This window comes from Schistocerca cancellata, chromosome 9 (assembly GCF_023864275.1).
Source record: "Schistocerca cancellata isolate TAMUIC-IGC-003103 chromosome 9, iqSchCanc2.1, whole genome shotgun sequence".
NCBI lineage: Eukaryota > Metazoa > Arthropoda > Insecta > Orthoptera > Acrididae > Schistocerca > Schistocerca cancellata.
In genome coordinates this window covers 178501231-178516373 of record NC_064634.1, presented here as the reverse complement: position 1 = coordinate 178516373, position 15143 = coordinate 178501231, and the positions used below count along the sequence as shown (strand labels likewise).

Genomic DNA, 15143 nt, shown 5'->3' with positions numbered 1-15143 from the left:
ATTTCCACTAAATAATGGGCTGAATGCTTAGTCCCCATTAAGAGTAATAAATAATTTTAATTTGAATTGATAATTTAGAGATTCTTAATAAAAGACAACTTGAGATTTCACTTCTCAGTACGACTATGCTCGAATAATGACTTTGGCCTAGATTACTCACTAAGCAATTGAAAAGCAATGCATTAGAAATTATTTACCAGAATAAGATTTTCAGTAGGCTTCTAGCTTTTGTTCTTAGTATTGAGATCACATAAAATACATAATTGTTCAGACTACGAAATGAAGGATGCTTTACCCCTCCCTCTGTGCTATCACTACCTCCCTATTCAAGTCCTCTCACCCTCATTGTGTGCCACCCTCAGCCATTGCAACTGCCCATATTTCCCCTTCCTTGTTATTCTCCTTTTCCCACCACCACCGCCGCCGCCGCCGCTCCTGCACCCCACCTCCCTGCCTCACAGCCTCTTGCTGCTACACCTGTCAATCTTGTCATGCTGCCACGAAATCCCTGCACACACCGTGAGACACTGCTCGTCTCTCCCCGCATCTGTGCCATGTTACCACTTCTACCTTCACCACCCCACACCAGACTGCTACTTTCATTCAATGTGACAGCTGCATTCTGGTCTGAGCAGCCTTTTGTGTGTGTGTGTGTGTGTGTGTGTGTGTGTGTGTGTGTGTGTGTGTGTGTGTGTGTGTGTGTTTGCTTGCTTGTTTTTTCACTTTTCTGAAGAAGGCTAAATGTGTGACAGTCTTTTCATTGTTTGTTTGTTTGTTTGTTTATTTTGTGTTAGGGCACAAACAAGTACGGTCATATATGCCCATGTCAGAACTGTAGCCCACGAAGACAAAGAGGAGTTAAAAATGACTACATGTTAATCCAAATCTACGGAACAGAAGGTAGTTTACAACAGGGACTTGGGGAAAGGTTTATAAAAAAAAGCCATAGAGAAACAGAGGTCCCGAACTAATAATTAAATGTCCTTCCCAATATTGCTACGATGGATAAAAAGTAAAACGCGGTCGACAGCCTGCGCGTTGTCTGCTAAAAGGGCTGATAACTTGGACGGCAAACACAAATGAGTTTTTTTTTTTTTTTTTAAGGGGGGGGGGGGGGGGGGAGGGGACATTCCATCAGGAAATGGCGGAATGTGAAAGGTTGAGGGCAATGAGCATAAAATGGAAGGGGAACACCAATTAACAAATGATGATGGCTAAAAAGACAGTGCCCAATACACAACCTAGCTAAAATTATCTCCTCATGGCAAAAGGACCGATAGGACGTCGTCCAAACCTCTGAGAGAGGCTTAATAACCCAGAGCTTGTTCCTGTGAAGGGAGGGCCAGTGGTGATGTCAAAGGGACACCACCTACTGACAGACGGCAGCTCTGAGATTATATGAGGGAATATAGGAACTAGTGGGCTGAGGTACAAGGACTGCAGCCTTGGCAGCAACGTTGGTGGTCTTGTTTCTTGTCAGACCAATGTGATCAGGAACTCACATAAACAACACAGCGACTCCATCAAGAGTGAGCAAGTGACAGTTTTCCTGGACTCGTTGCACTACATGATTGGCAGTGTACAGCACACAGAGGCTATGAAGGGCACAGAGTCAAGAGCAGACGACACAACTGAAAAGCCTGAGTCGCCGTATGTACTGCGTGGTCCGATACAGGGTGAAGAGAGATGTCGTAAATACTGAGCAGTGTTCCAGAAGCTGATATCGAAAAAACATTGATGACAATGATGAAAGCACACCCGGCACCACGGTCAGTCCGAGAACCGTTAGTGTACACAAAGGTACTATAGTGAAGGTCCGTGTGAAAGTCGTGAAACGGAAGGCAATTGAGCAAAGCTGGAGTAGTGTCCTTAGGAAGTGAATGAAGGCCAAGTTGAACACTTGTCACCACACGAAGCCAAGGCGGTGAAGGGCTCACACCCATTGAGAAAGTTGCAGGTAGAGCGAAGTTAAGCTGCCTGAGCAAGAGCCGAAAGCAAACTCCAGGAGGTAACAAAAGAGGGACGTGCCCCATACTGGCAATCAAAGGAGTCCTCAAAGGAGGAGGCATAGAATTGGTGGCCACACATGGCAGACAAACGGAATGCATACCTGCTGTGGAGAAAGTCACGGTGGTAGGACAGCAGTAGTTCGCAAGCTTCTGCATACTGACTCAAGTGGCGTTGTGTAAAAGACAGAGGCCAAACAAATGCCACTGTGGTGAATAGTATTGAGAAGGCATACGAGGGAGGGTCAAGGATATGCATAAATGAAGCCCCCATTGTCTAACTTCAAATGGACAAGGGAACGGTACAAATGGAGGAGGGTGGTTCAATCTGCTCCCCAGGAAGTACCACTGAGGGATTTTCCTGGGAGGGGCAAGGAAGTTCCTTATTGAGCATGAGCCCCAGGAATTTCTTAGCTTCAATGAACAGAATAGTGATAGGCCCAAGATGTAAAGGTGGTGGAAGAAACCAACTGCACCAGCAGAAATGAATACAAACAATTTTGTTTGTGGAAAAATTAAAGCCATTATAGATGCTCCATGAGTAAAGATGATTGGGAGATTGCTGAAGATGCTGCTCAATAAGACATGTGCGTTGAGAACTACAATAGATAGCAAAATCATCAACAAAAAGGGAGCCTGAGAGGCCAGACAGGAGACAGGCTATTATAGAGTTAATGGTGATAGCAAAGAGGATGACACTCAGGATGGAACCCTGAGGCACACTGTTTTCCTGCATAAAGGTGTCCAACAAGGCTGAATCCACATGTACCTTGAAAACTCAGTCTTTTAAAAATTCCTAAAGGAAACCGAGCAAGTGGCCACAGAAGCCTCACATAGAGTACAGAGGATACCAGTCATCCCACAGGCATCGTAGGCTTTCTCCAAATTGAGAAACAAGGCCACAGTCAGAGATTTCTGCAGGAAACCATTCATTATGTGGGTGGACAATATGATGAGAAAGTCAACTGCAGAATGGCATGCTTTAAATCCACATCGTACAGTGGTTAGAAAACTGCAAGACTTGAGCCACCATATCAGCCGGGCATGAATGATATGTTCCACCACCTTGCAAAGACAGCAGCTTCATGCCAGCATGTGGTAAACATGCCCTCGGTCTGCATGCAGTTGTACATATGAAGCACAAAGTGCTTGCACACAAGAGAAAGGCACTCCAACATCTGAATGTTAACATCGTCTGGCCCTGGGCTGGAGAATCAGGATGAAGTGAGTGCATGATGTATCTCCCTCATAGTAAAGGCTGCATTGTAGCAGTCACTATTCTGGTAAGAGAAGGGTATCGTCTGAGCTTCCTCCACTAGTTTCCGATGGAGAAAGATAGGGTGATAGTGAGAGGAGCTCCAAATCTCTGCAAAATGGTGGTCCATGGGGTTGCAGGTAGCAATAGGGTACACTATGACATTATTTGCTACTGTAAGGCTGGAAATTGGGGAATGGAGAGCTGTCAGAGGTTGACCCACGTGATGGAACAGGGAGCAGAACTGTTAAAAGAACTAATTAATGAAATCCAGCTAGCTTTTTTGTTATCCCAAAGATTGTGAGGACACTGTGCACACAACTGTTTATAATGAATGCAGTTTACTTTGTAAGATGACTGTTAAAAAACACAGAGAGGATGTCTCCATGCATGAAAGGCATCACAGCTGGCCTCAGTCCACCAAGAGACCAGGACACAACGCACTAAAGAAGTAGTGCGAGGAATGGAACATTCTGCAGCAGTAGGGATAATGTTTATAAGATATTCAACCTGGTCATCCTAACAGGGGAAATTATGTTCCCCTAAGATTGCCAGGGAGGAGTAAAATCTCCAGTTGCCCTTAGAAAGCTGTCATTTGGGTGTGCACATAGATGGGGTAGGAGTCAGCAATCTGATGGCACACAGGAAGGGGTCTCTTGAGTGTGTGTCAGAGAGAATGGACCACTCGAGATGATGGGCTAGCTGGGCAGTGCAGAAGGATAGGTGTGAGTGGAGTCTGGAAGGAACATGGATGCTCCCGCGTTAAGGTGGATGAGGTTAAGGGGATTGGAAGGTCAACCAAGAAGGCACCTCTCTGACATGTTCTGAGTGAGCCCCAAAGGGGATGGTGTGCATTAAGGCACCAAAGCAGCAGAAAGGAGTGAGGGAGGTGCCTAACAAGCTGGAGGAAGTCTGCCCTGGTGGCACCGAATGATGCAGGCATCTAAACAGTACAAAAGGAAAACTGTCAAGTGAGGAAGAAAAATGCGGACTGCAACAGCTTGGAGCTGGTAGTCCAGCAGATGCATTGACTATGACCAGCAATCCAGAGGAGCAGCACGATTCCCCCATGAAATGGAGTGCCATCCTCAGGGAGAAGGTCAAAGCACATTGGGAAGAAATGAGAGATCTCAAAATGGTCGTGAGGATGCAATTTTGTTTCTGGAGGCAGAGTAAAGTGGACACTGATTATACGAGCAGCCGCAAGTCCTCTTTGTTGGATCGAAGGCCATGAATGTGCCACTGGAGGAGAGTCACGAAGAGGAAAAAATAAAGGTGTGTCACATCGGCAGATGCCGAGTGCCAACCTCCGAAGACTCGCTGCTACAAGGCACAGAGGCAGGAGGATCCTGCTCCATGAGGTTGACAGAGGCATCAGCATTCACTTTCTGTTGCTCTGCAGAAAAATGGTTGGTGGTGCACACTGGCAACACGAAGGTTGGTCGGGTGAGGGTCTCGCATGGCGACACCGTCTAAGAGGGTCTCTGAGTAACCTTAAGGAAAGACTGCTTCCGTCTGGCTTCTTGGAGCCTTTCTTGTTGGCAGAGGAACATTCAAACATTTGTTGGCTGGAGGGATGTAGAAAGTCTTTGCAGGAATATTCCTTCTGTCCTTTCTGATCGGTAGGACAGGCGACTTCACCCTGTGAGGCGGAAGTTTAGTGACTTATTGCACAGCTGAATAAGGAGATGGGGATGCTGCCATGAAGCTGGGCAATTTCACAAACATGGTGCTAAATTTGAGGTGACATGTCTGCATGGCCACATTCTTCATGGAGTGAGATGTAGCCAGAACAGTACTGTAAGTGCCAGAAGGTAGAACGCAGGGTTTGGGACTAGCCAATAACTTGTGAGCGACCACATAAGGCATTTTTTCCTTTACCTGGATCTCCTAGACAGCCCACTCATCAAAATACACAGGCCAATCTTGAGAGGGGGCGGCATGGTCACCATTGCAGTTGATACAGCAGGAAGCAGGAGGCGGACGATCGCCCTCGTGCGCATCCCTACCACAGGTTACATATTTGGCCGGGTGTCGTCAAGACATTCGAGTGTGGTTGAAATGATGACACAGATAGTAGCACATTGGTTTTGGAATGTATGGCTGGACTGTGAAGACTTCACAGATTGCTTTGATCTTGGACAGAAGCACCACTATCAAAGGTGAGAAAAAGAGTGTCTGTGCACTGAGGATGCATCTATCTTTTTCATCACCCAATGGATGGCAATGATATCCTGATCAGAGAGGTACATTTTGATTTCTGCCTCAGTCAGACCGCTGAGCAGCCTAATGTAAATAACACCATGGGAAGGATTCAGAGTTCTATGGATCTCGACACGAACAGGACAGCAAAGCAGCAAGCAGTAGTTGTGCTTGAGAATCAGAAATCGTCCCCAAAAGTGAAATGCCATTGCATGAATGAGAGCAGGATTTCACAGGGCTGGCAACTGCATAGACACCTTTTTGAATTTTGAAACTGATTTACTATAGCAAAGGACTGGCCAAATTCACTAAGATGACTGGCACATTGCGAGAAAATGCTTATGATTGCTAGCCTCTCCAATGGTGTGCTCCTTCCAACGGGGGGGCTCCCCCCTAAGAGGGCACACCCACCTTAGATGACAGCTCACACCTCCCTAACACTTGACAGAGGGACCAATAGGCAATTTAGGGAGGTAGCAGCTCAGGCAATCGTCTATCCCTGGGCCTGGCCTTTACCAGTGGGTAGATGTGAACTAACTGTCAACCCAGGGCCGGGAATTACACTTTATCCAGTCATGTGTTACATGTAGGTGCATCGGCTGGCCTTCAGGAACACACAGGGAGTAAGAAGAAAGAGGAACCACAAACACCAAAGTGGAGGAAGGACAGGTGAAGTGGAACGAAAAAAAGAAAGAAACAAAGAAAGACAGGGAGAGAGTGTTCCATATCAGTGACTGAATATGCAAAACACATATTCTACATCATCCCAGGCATGTTTTCAAGGGAGGGGAAAAAGAATAACAAGAGGATAGACATGCAGAAGGGAAAAGATGCTGCGAAGGCTGGAGCCTCGTGGTAGCCAAGCTTGAACCTGCCAAACAGCAGTGAGCCCACTGGGGGCATTGTTTCATCATGCCTGTCTGCAACCCAACATGTCATCTTTACGGTGTGTAGTAATCCATCCTTTTCTTAATATTGTTGATTTTCCAACCTGAAGTTTTCATTGGTTAACATTTGAATTCGTGTCAGACATCAACGAATTTCCCTTCTTCAGAAACTCTTTTCTTGCAAAAAAGTCAGTTGGCATTTTTGATATCTTCTTCACTTCATCCATCATCAGTCATTTTGCTGTCCAAACAGCAAAATTCACACTCTTTTTATCATCTCATTTCCTAATCTAAGTCCTCACTATCATCTGGTTTCATTCAACTACATTCAGTTGCCCTTGTTTTACTTTTGAGGTGTTCATCTTATGATCTCTTTTCAAGATGCTATCCATTCTAGTCAACAGCAATTCCAAGTTGTTTGCCTTGTCTGTTGGAGTTAGAATGCTGTCAGCAAACAAAGTTTTCAATTTTTCTCCTTTAATTCACTTTTCATTTCACTGAATAACACTGGGGATATGTTACAACCCTCTCTTACTCCCTTCTCAATAACTGCTCCCATTTAAATTCCTTTGACAGATTTATAACAGCAGTCTGGCTTCTGTAGAGACTGAATAACTTTGTTCCCACATTTTTATCCCTGATGCCTCACAAATTTCAGATTATAGTCCATTCAACATTTTCTAAACCTTTCAATAAATCAATGTAAAGAACATCTTAGGATCAGAAGTGTCTCTCGTGTACCTAGATTTCTCCACAATTAACTGATTTTCTCCTGCTTTTACATTCTTCTGTAAACTATTCATATGCCAGTATTTTGAAGACTATGACTTATTAAACTTATGGGTTGATACCATTCACGTCTGTCAGCACATGCCTTCTTCGTAATTGGAATTATTACATTCTTCCAAAACACTGAGGGTATCACTTGGCTAATATATCTAGCACACCAGGTGGAATACTTATCTCATGGCTGGCTTACAGAGGATCTCAATAATTCCGATGGAATGCTGTCAAGTATTTAGATGAGCTGACTTAATTCCAACTGAGAATCATGTATGTTTCAGAGCTCAATTTTATATTTAAAGCAAGTGGCCAATCTATGAACCTCTATGAAATCTTATCAAGATCTGACTACATCTGTACAGCTTTATTTCGTACATTACTTCATTATACATAAATGAATCATCTGCCAAATGTCTGTTTACCAGTGATATTGTCTGCCAGGTCATTAGTATGCAACAGTAACAGCAAGGACCACAACACACTTCCCTCGGGCATGCCTTAAGTTACTTTTATTTCTGTTGATGACTTTTCATCCAAGATAACATGTCATGCGCTGCCTGCCCAGAAATCCTCAACCCTGTCACAAATGATGTTTGCTACCCAATGTAACAGTATTTTAGTTAATAAATATTCATGAAGCACCAAATAAAATAATTTTTTTGAGGGAGAGAAATAACGTATCTACCTCATCACCTCAGTCTATGGTTATCAGGAAGCCTTGTGAGAAAACTTAAAGTTGGGTTTTGCATGTTCAATATTTTCGAAATGCATGCCAGTTTTGATGGAGGATGCGATTCTGTTGAGTACATTTCATTACACATTAGCTCAGAAAATGTTTTAAGATTCTACAGCAAATGTATATCAATGCCGTCACCTAATCACTCCATAGCATTAATCTGCTTTGACGCACAGCATAACACCGCTGTGTGACATCATGGCGGTGCAATGTATTTTAAATGGATTGTGAATGCAGATGTGCTCTCTAATGTGGGATGTTACCTTTCTAAATTGTTTGTAAGTGATGTTAGTGTTACTGGATTACCTGAGAGGTTTTTTTTTTATCATAATGTTGTAAGAGACTGTGGCAATTTGTCAGCAAGGGGTTTTGATGGCTGTTATGGACAATTTATTTATTTTCAGGTTTGGAATTATTAGTGCTGTGTGTTGTTTATGGTTGGAGACTTAATTTATGTTACATTTTTTTATTAGTTATGGATGTGACAATGATGTTCACAAGCAGATCCCTCCATGTCACAATGGGGGAAACATGTTGAGCACGATTAAATTCCTAGAGTCATTCAGCTTAATTGCCAAGTATGTAAAATGTTACATTTGTGGAGAAGGAAAGAGAGTAAGCAAAGGTTCTGGATTTTGGACCAGGGACCAGTATATGTGAGGCTGTCAGTGGGATAACATAGGCATCCTATCTGGACGGGTTTGTTGTTTGGGGAGTCTTGACTTGCTAAGTGAGATATTGTGTTTATGATTTAATATTTTTGTTACAGCTAGATTGCAAGACCTGCTCAGTAAGCATGTTTTTCAGGCTATTCTTTATTTTTTTATTGTGGTATGTATGGTACATGTGTTTATCTACATAAATTTGTATTTCTTGAACATAGAACCTGGTACTAACACAATTCTTTATTAATTTTTGTGTTGTGTTAGTTGCTCCTAATTTGCTGAATTGTGACTGGTATGTATCGTGGAATTTGTTTTACTTACAATGGTGGGGGTTAGAATTTCAATATTTGTCGTATGAGCAAGTTCCGGTTTTTGTGAAACTGGTGAAGGACAAAATTATGTTTATGAGAGGCAATAGTATCGTCAAAAGAGCCCCATGGAAGTGTGATAGGACCAGTCTTATTCACTGTATACGTAAATAATCTGATGGACAGGGTGAGCAGCAATCTGAAGCTGTTTGCTGCTGATGCTCTGGTGTATGGGAAGGTGTCATTGTTTAGTGACTGTACAAGGATCCAAGATGATGTAGACAAAATTTCTAGTTGATGCAATGAAAGGCATCTAATTCCAAATGCAGAAATAACATAAGTTAATGCAGATGAGTAGAAAGAACAGTCCCTTAATGTTTGAACACAGCATTAGTAGTGCACTGCTTGACAGAGTCATGTCAATTAAATACCTATGTGTGATATTGCAAACCATACAAAATGGAATGAGGTGGAAGCTCAATGGGCGACTTTAGTTTATTGAGAGATTTTTAGGCAAGTGTGGCCCCACTATAAACAAAGGCACACTGCTGCAATCCATTCTTGGGTACTGCTTAAATGTTTGGTATTCCCACAAGGGCAGATTATAGCAAGACGTTTAAGCAATTCAGAGGTTCGCTGCTAGACTTGTACGGACAGGTTCGATCAACATGCAAGTATTATAGATATGCTTTGCGAACACAAATGGGAATCCCTGGAGGAAAGGCGACATTCTTTTCAAGGATTGCTACTGAGAAAATTTAAGAGATCTAGCATTTGAAGCTGAATCCAGAATGTTCCTACTGCTAATAACCTACATTTCACATAAGCTAAGAGAAATCTGAGCTTTTATGGAGGCATACAGACATTCATTTTTCCCTCCCTCTATTTTTGAGAGGAACAGGAAAGGAAATGACTAGTAAAAAACACAAGTATCCTCAGCCATGTACAATATGGTGGCTTGTGGAGTATGTCTATAGATATGCTGATACCACTTTTCGTTAGTTTTTGCAATTTTTGCTATGTATATTAGTATACATTTTTGGTTTCTTGTGTGCTATCCATTTTGAGATTTATGTATCAGACTTTTAAGTCGAGCTATCTAGGGAAATAGATTTTCCAGTACCAGTTACAGCTCTTTTGCTCTTATTGTGTGGTTTTTCCCTTTAACCATTTTTTCCCCTTGTTTGTGTGACTGCTACATTTTGAATATTTTACTATTAATGTGATTTTGCAGTTTTGTGAGATTTCAGTTTGTTCCTAAATAAAACCCCACTTTCCCAGGGTGGTTCCATTAGCTTCAATATTTGTTATTAGGGATTTGTAAAATTCTGTACTTGTTTATACTTTTGCAACATGGAAATGTTTAAGGTTATTGTCTGCCATTTTGATATCATGTCTAGGTTGCATCTTAGCACTTGGCATGACGTCACTGGTCAAGACTGTTGGTATCTTGCATCTTCTTGTATCCTGTCAATGAAGTTTAAGGGAAGTTTTACGTCCACTTCTAATATCCGCCTTGTAGATAGCTGTTATCTGTACTGTGTTCCAATCACTAAATGATGCATTTGCTGTATGGATGTTGGCCTATGGTATTTTACGGTTTAAAAGGGAGCTAAATAAGTTGCAAATTATTTATGGAATCTGGCAGGGATTCCATTGAGCCTATAATTTTCTGATAATTGCATTGTTTCTCAATGACATTGATACTAATATCAGCATCACTCACTCATATTTGCAGCCGTACGAGAATTAAACTGGATAAGAACTTCTGCACCTTTCTTAAAAAAGAAAACTGAGTTTAGCATTTATGCTTTTACTTTGCTACACTCAGTTTCAATTTTTGTGCCACCGACAGCACTTACACATGACCAAAATTTCTTTGGGTGTTGAAATACCTTCCAGTACGATTCAGCTACAGTAGTTATTAACAGCTTCACTCATTGCTCTCTTGAGACCCAAACACTTCTATCTACTCCCATGCTTCATTTTTATGCCTATTATACAGTAGTAGCAGTAGTAGTAGTAGTAATAGTAGTAGTATAACCAGTTTCCCGATTTGAGCTACAGTTCCTTCATATGATCCTGGCAATAGGTAAGCTTGTGAGTTCCTTGTCTGAATATGTAAACCTTGCTATTTGTTTTAGCTGCGTTTTGTATCTCAGTAACTATTGTTGCCACAACTCCCTTCATGGTCATTGATACCACTTTCTATGTGGACAACCCCAGATCTTTCAGGTCTATATGTTGCCATAATATCTAATGACTGGAATGTGATGGTGACCTTCCCCTGCAACCTTTACTCTGATGACCAGGCTCTATAGTATTGACTGAGGCCTAAGTTAGTTTGGAAGGTGACATTTTGCTTGCAAGTTGGCACAGTTTTGAATGCGAATGTGGAATATAACTTGTGGGAACAGATTAATGTTTAGTGTAGCCCAACTTTATGTTCACATCATTTCACATACTTTTCATTATAAAAACTGCAACTGCAAGGTAAATTCAGAAAACCTACATTAGGTTACGGACATGACCGACAAGTATTTTGGTGCACATTATTTACATTTATCACATATGGCCTATGACAAATGATTAGTGGTTCACTATAATAATGATCTAATATATTTGCATCATGTGTGCACGTCCAAACCATTTGCTAAATGAAGATTTATAGAAAAGTCAAGTCTTACTTCACAGAATGTGACATAACCTACATATAAATGTGACAGGGGGAGGAAAAAAAAAAAAAAAAAAAAAAAAAAAAAAAAAAAAAAAAAAAAAAAGAAAGAAAAAAAAAAAAACCACACATGGGAAACAAGACGTGCCTCAAACACAAAGCACAGAAAATGACAAGATACAACTTTTACTGAACCACAGATGTTCCTTCACAGCTGTATAAAAGTGAGTCACGAGTCATACGTAGAAAACATAGGTAGCAAAAATGAGATTTCTAAGGGCAGTTAGAGGATGTAATATATTGTAGAAAATTTAGAGAAGGAATGGATTCAGTGTTTATGAACTGGGATTGAAATAACATGAAAACAGAATAAAAGGGAACTAAGAGATTAATAGGGCGAGTAGCTAGATAGTACCTTTCAAAAATCATTAGGGCCTACATACAAACTTGAATGGAGAAGAAGTCAGGGAAGACCAAGGAAAACACGAGTTTCATGACAAGCCGATGAGTAATTGTTAAAGTGTAGAAGAAAAGAAGAAGAATAAAGCCAAACTAGACAACAAAAAGCGCAATGCAATTCATTAGAAATGGGGAAGGGGCAACTGTGTTTGAAATCAAATGAAATAAAACATACATGAACTACTACATTTTGCTGTCATAATAAATAAAACTACTTGTTTACATGGTTGTTATTACCTTCATCAGTTGCGTGTTTATAATATTAGTACCTGTGAAAGAACAGAGTTCATTCCAGTTACTACTGACTCCAAAGTGAAATGTTTGCTCACCTGAATCGCCACATAATTTGTCATCTCTTTCTGCCAACAACGCTGAGAGTTTGTGATTTTCATCTTGTAATCTTGTTACCATAGACACCAAATCTTGCGACTCTTCCCGCCAATGTTCTTCTATTTGTTCCAATTCCTTTAAAGGTTCACAAATGATGATTAACAACATTTGTGGCCAAAACTTTGTCGTAGGTTCTAATCATGCACACACAATGATTGACCATAAAGGAGTCTCTTTCTAAATGATATAGACTATTTTTTTTTATTTTTATCTAGGATGATAAATGGCTTCGAATGCATCGTTATTAATTCTCCAACTACACATAAATAACACTGAACCACTATTAAACTAGTCTAACCTTTTCAAATCTTTGACGATCTTCTGCCTTTTCAAGCTTGTCACTTTCCAATTTAGCGATCCTTGCCCGTAGCTCTTCTACGGTAGTATTTTCCCTTTCATTTTTCGTCGCTAGTGCTTCAAGATTCTCCAATGCACTTATTACTTTGGGCATCAAACCAGTAACAGCCTGCGTTCCGTAAGCATCGATTATCTTTTCGAACTCCTTTCCAATTTCCGAAGCAATATCATACACATCAACTACGGATAAATCTTGTTCGTATTCTTCCATATCCCCTTCTACCTGAAACGGCATGTAGATGACGTACTCAAGGGAACGAACAACCCCTAAACTCCCTACACGCTCTCATTACTTACTCAACTTGACATTTTCGCTATCACTTTAAATTATAGAAGTTGACGTCTGTGAAGTGACTAATGCACCACTGGTCAGCGATTGATATTATGAACGTGGTGAATGAGATAAAAATTTTCATTCAATGTTCTGTTGCAAGATACTAAATATCAGAATTTTTCTATTATTCTTCCTAATGTGTCTTCAGATATCTGAGAAAAACCAAAATTAGTAAAAAATTATCTTTTACAGTAAATTCTATCGATAGTGCTTGCAGGAAGGTCTTCGGACAGGAAGATCTTTGCTTTGAATTCAGAGAGCTCTTGTAATCTTCCTTTCGGGTCGGCAGGAAGGTCGGGTAATATTTGATTGTGGTGAAGGTCTGTACTAAGTTGTATTTGCTATAACGTGAATAGTGAAATGTTTATATTAAAGAACAGAATTGACGTAGTTGGTTAGTAGTAAATATGGTAATTTTAACCATTTCAGGTAAAGTGGTCGGCCTAAAATTTATCCGGAGCCTGCCCGCAGCAGACCATTTTCAATATCCAGTTACAAGAAGGATTAAAACATGTTGGGCAGAGCTGGAACGCTGGTGCCCCTTTGCGGGCAGCAACAACAGCAGGCGAGAGGTATGGCTACTCTTAAGGCCATTTCTATTCGACTAAAGTCAGTTAAAAATATCCAGAAAATAACACAAAGTATGAAGATGGTGTCAGCTGCAAAATACACTAAAGCTGAAAGGGAACTGAAGCAAGCCCGACCGTATGGAGAAGGAGCGAAACAGTTTTATGAGAAAGCAGAGGTTGCACCCGTGGGAGAAGCCCCCAAAAAACTTGTAATTGCTATGACTTCAGACCGAGGACTTTGTGGTGCCGTACACACGCAAGTTTCAAGAAGTATACGCACGGAACTGACAGAAGACCCCGAAAACACTAAGATAATATGTGTGGGGGACAAATCACGAGCCATCCTACAGCGATTGTATGGTAAAAATATTATTGGTGTTGCAAATGAGGTTGGGCGTAAGCCGCCTACTTTTACTGATGCTGCAAAGCTGACAAATATAATTTTGAACAGCGGATACGAGTTTACAGCTGGTAGAATTGTATACAATAGGTTCAAATCTGTAGTTTCGTATACTACCACAGATTTGCCACTTTTCAGCTTGGAGGCCATACAGGCTGCTCCAAAACTTCCAGTGTATGATTCATTGGATTCTGAAGTTCTGCAGAGTTATCTGGAATACTCCATAGCCTCCCTGATTTTTTATGCTATGAAAGAAGGAGCCTGCAGCGAACAATCTTCAAGAATGACTGCAATGGATAATGCAAGCAAAAATGCAGGCGAAATGATTGATAAGTTGACACTGACATTTAACCGCACTCGACAAGCCGTGATTACAAGAGAATTGATTGAAATTATTTCAGGAGCGGCTGCTCTTGACTAGATTGAGTGAAAACTAAGCCAATTTTTAATGAGGTGTTACGGCTGAAAATGTATTAGAATTGCACCTGCTACCAAGATTTTAAAATGAAGTGCGTTTGTGAAAGTGCAGTTTAGAAAACGAAACTGAAATCGAAAGACGATTCTTCTACATTATTTATGTTATTGCATTTGAGTACAGGTAGCAGTGTAAGAGTATCTTGTCAAATATTGTTCACTTCAACAGTAGCAGAAGTTATCCAGCAGTGCATTGTAATTTCAGATTGTTAAGTGGTCATTATAGTTCCATTGTTATGTAAAAAGATATTTCCAACTTGTGTATCATCCAGAATAAAACTTGGCAAAGTTTGAAGTAGATGCTTCACTGTAAAGTTACCCTTCCATCTTTGTACTTCAGTCTGTTTTTCTTTTTTTTTTTCTGTGGGCCTTAACTTTTCAGGATGATTGTAGGCAAAGTGCACAAACTTCAAGTTTCTTGAGATGGGCAAGAGGACGTTAACATGGCTGGTAAAAATAGCAAAGTCAAGTTTCTGGAACAAGATCACCTTTTTTTAATTAACCAAATGCCCACCCTTTCAGTGCATTTCTCCAGCTGACTAAAAAAAGTTCTTTGGAGGTATAGCAAGACTTGTAATTTACCAGCAGTTTTCTGAGAACATAAACTCCTACATGTATTGCACCCAGGATCTTTGCAATTGATT

General features: G+C 40.9%; 2 protein-coding genes across 8 annotated transcripts in view; one reads left to right on the top strand and one right to left on the bottom strand.

Moving 5' to 3' along the window:
- Positions 1–13147, bottom strand: part of LOC126100705 (RILP-like protein homolog) — a 187071-nt gene extending 173924 nt beyond the window's left edge. For 2 of the 7 annotated variants that reach the window (XM_049911321.1, XM_049911325.1), the window contains exons 1-2: positions 12664–13098; positions 12305–12440 (exon numbers count right to left, since the gene is read on the bottom strand). In XM_049911321.1, coding sequence (XP_049767278.1) covers positions 12305–12440; positions 12664–12957 — 430 coding nt within the window. In that variant the 5' untranslated portion in view covers positions 12958–13098. Of the gene's footprint in view, positions 1–12304; positions 12441–12663 lie in introns of all 7 variants that reach the window. The other 5 variants (XM_049911322.1, XM_049911323.1, XM_049911327.1 and 2 more) reach the window with 5 other exon arrangements.
- Positions 13148–13255: 108 nt separating this feature from the next.
- On the top strand, positions 13256–14794 carry LOC126100707 (ATP synthase subunit gamma, mitochondrial). Its single transcript, XM_049911328.1, has 2 exons — positions 13256–13376; positions 13486–14794. Exon 2 carries the CDS (start codon positions 13568–13570, stop codon positions 14444–14446), a length of 879 nt encoding a protein of 292 aa, XP_049767285.1. The 5' UTR covers positions 13256–13376; positions 13486–13567; the 3' UTR covers positions 14447–14794.
- The last annotated feature ends 349 nt before the right edge of the window (positions 14795–15143 follow it).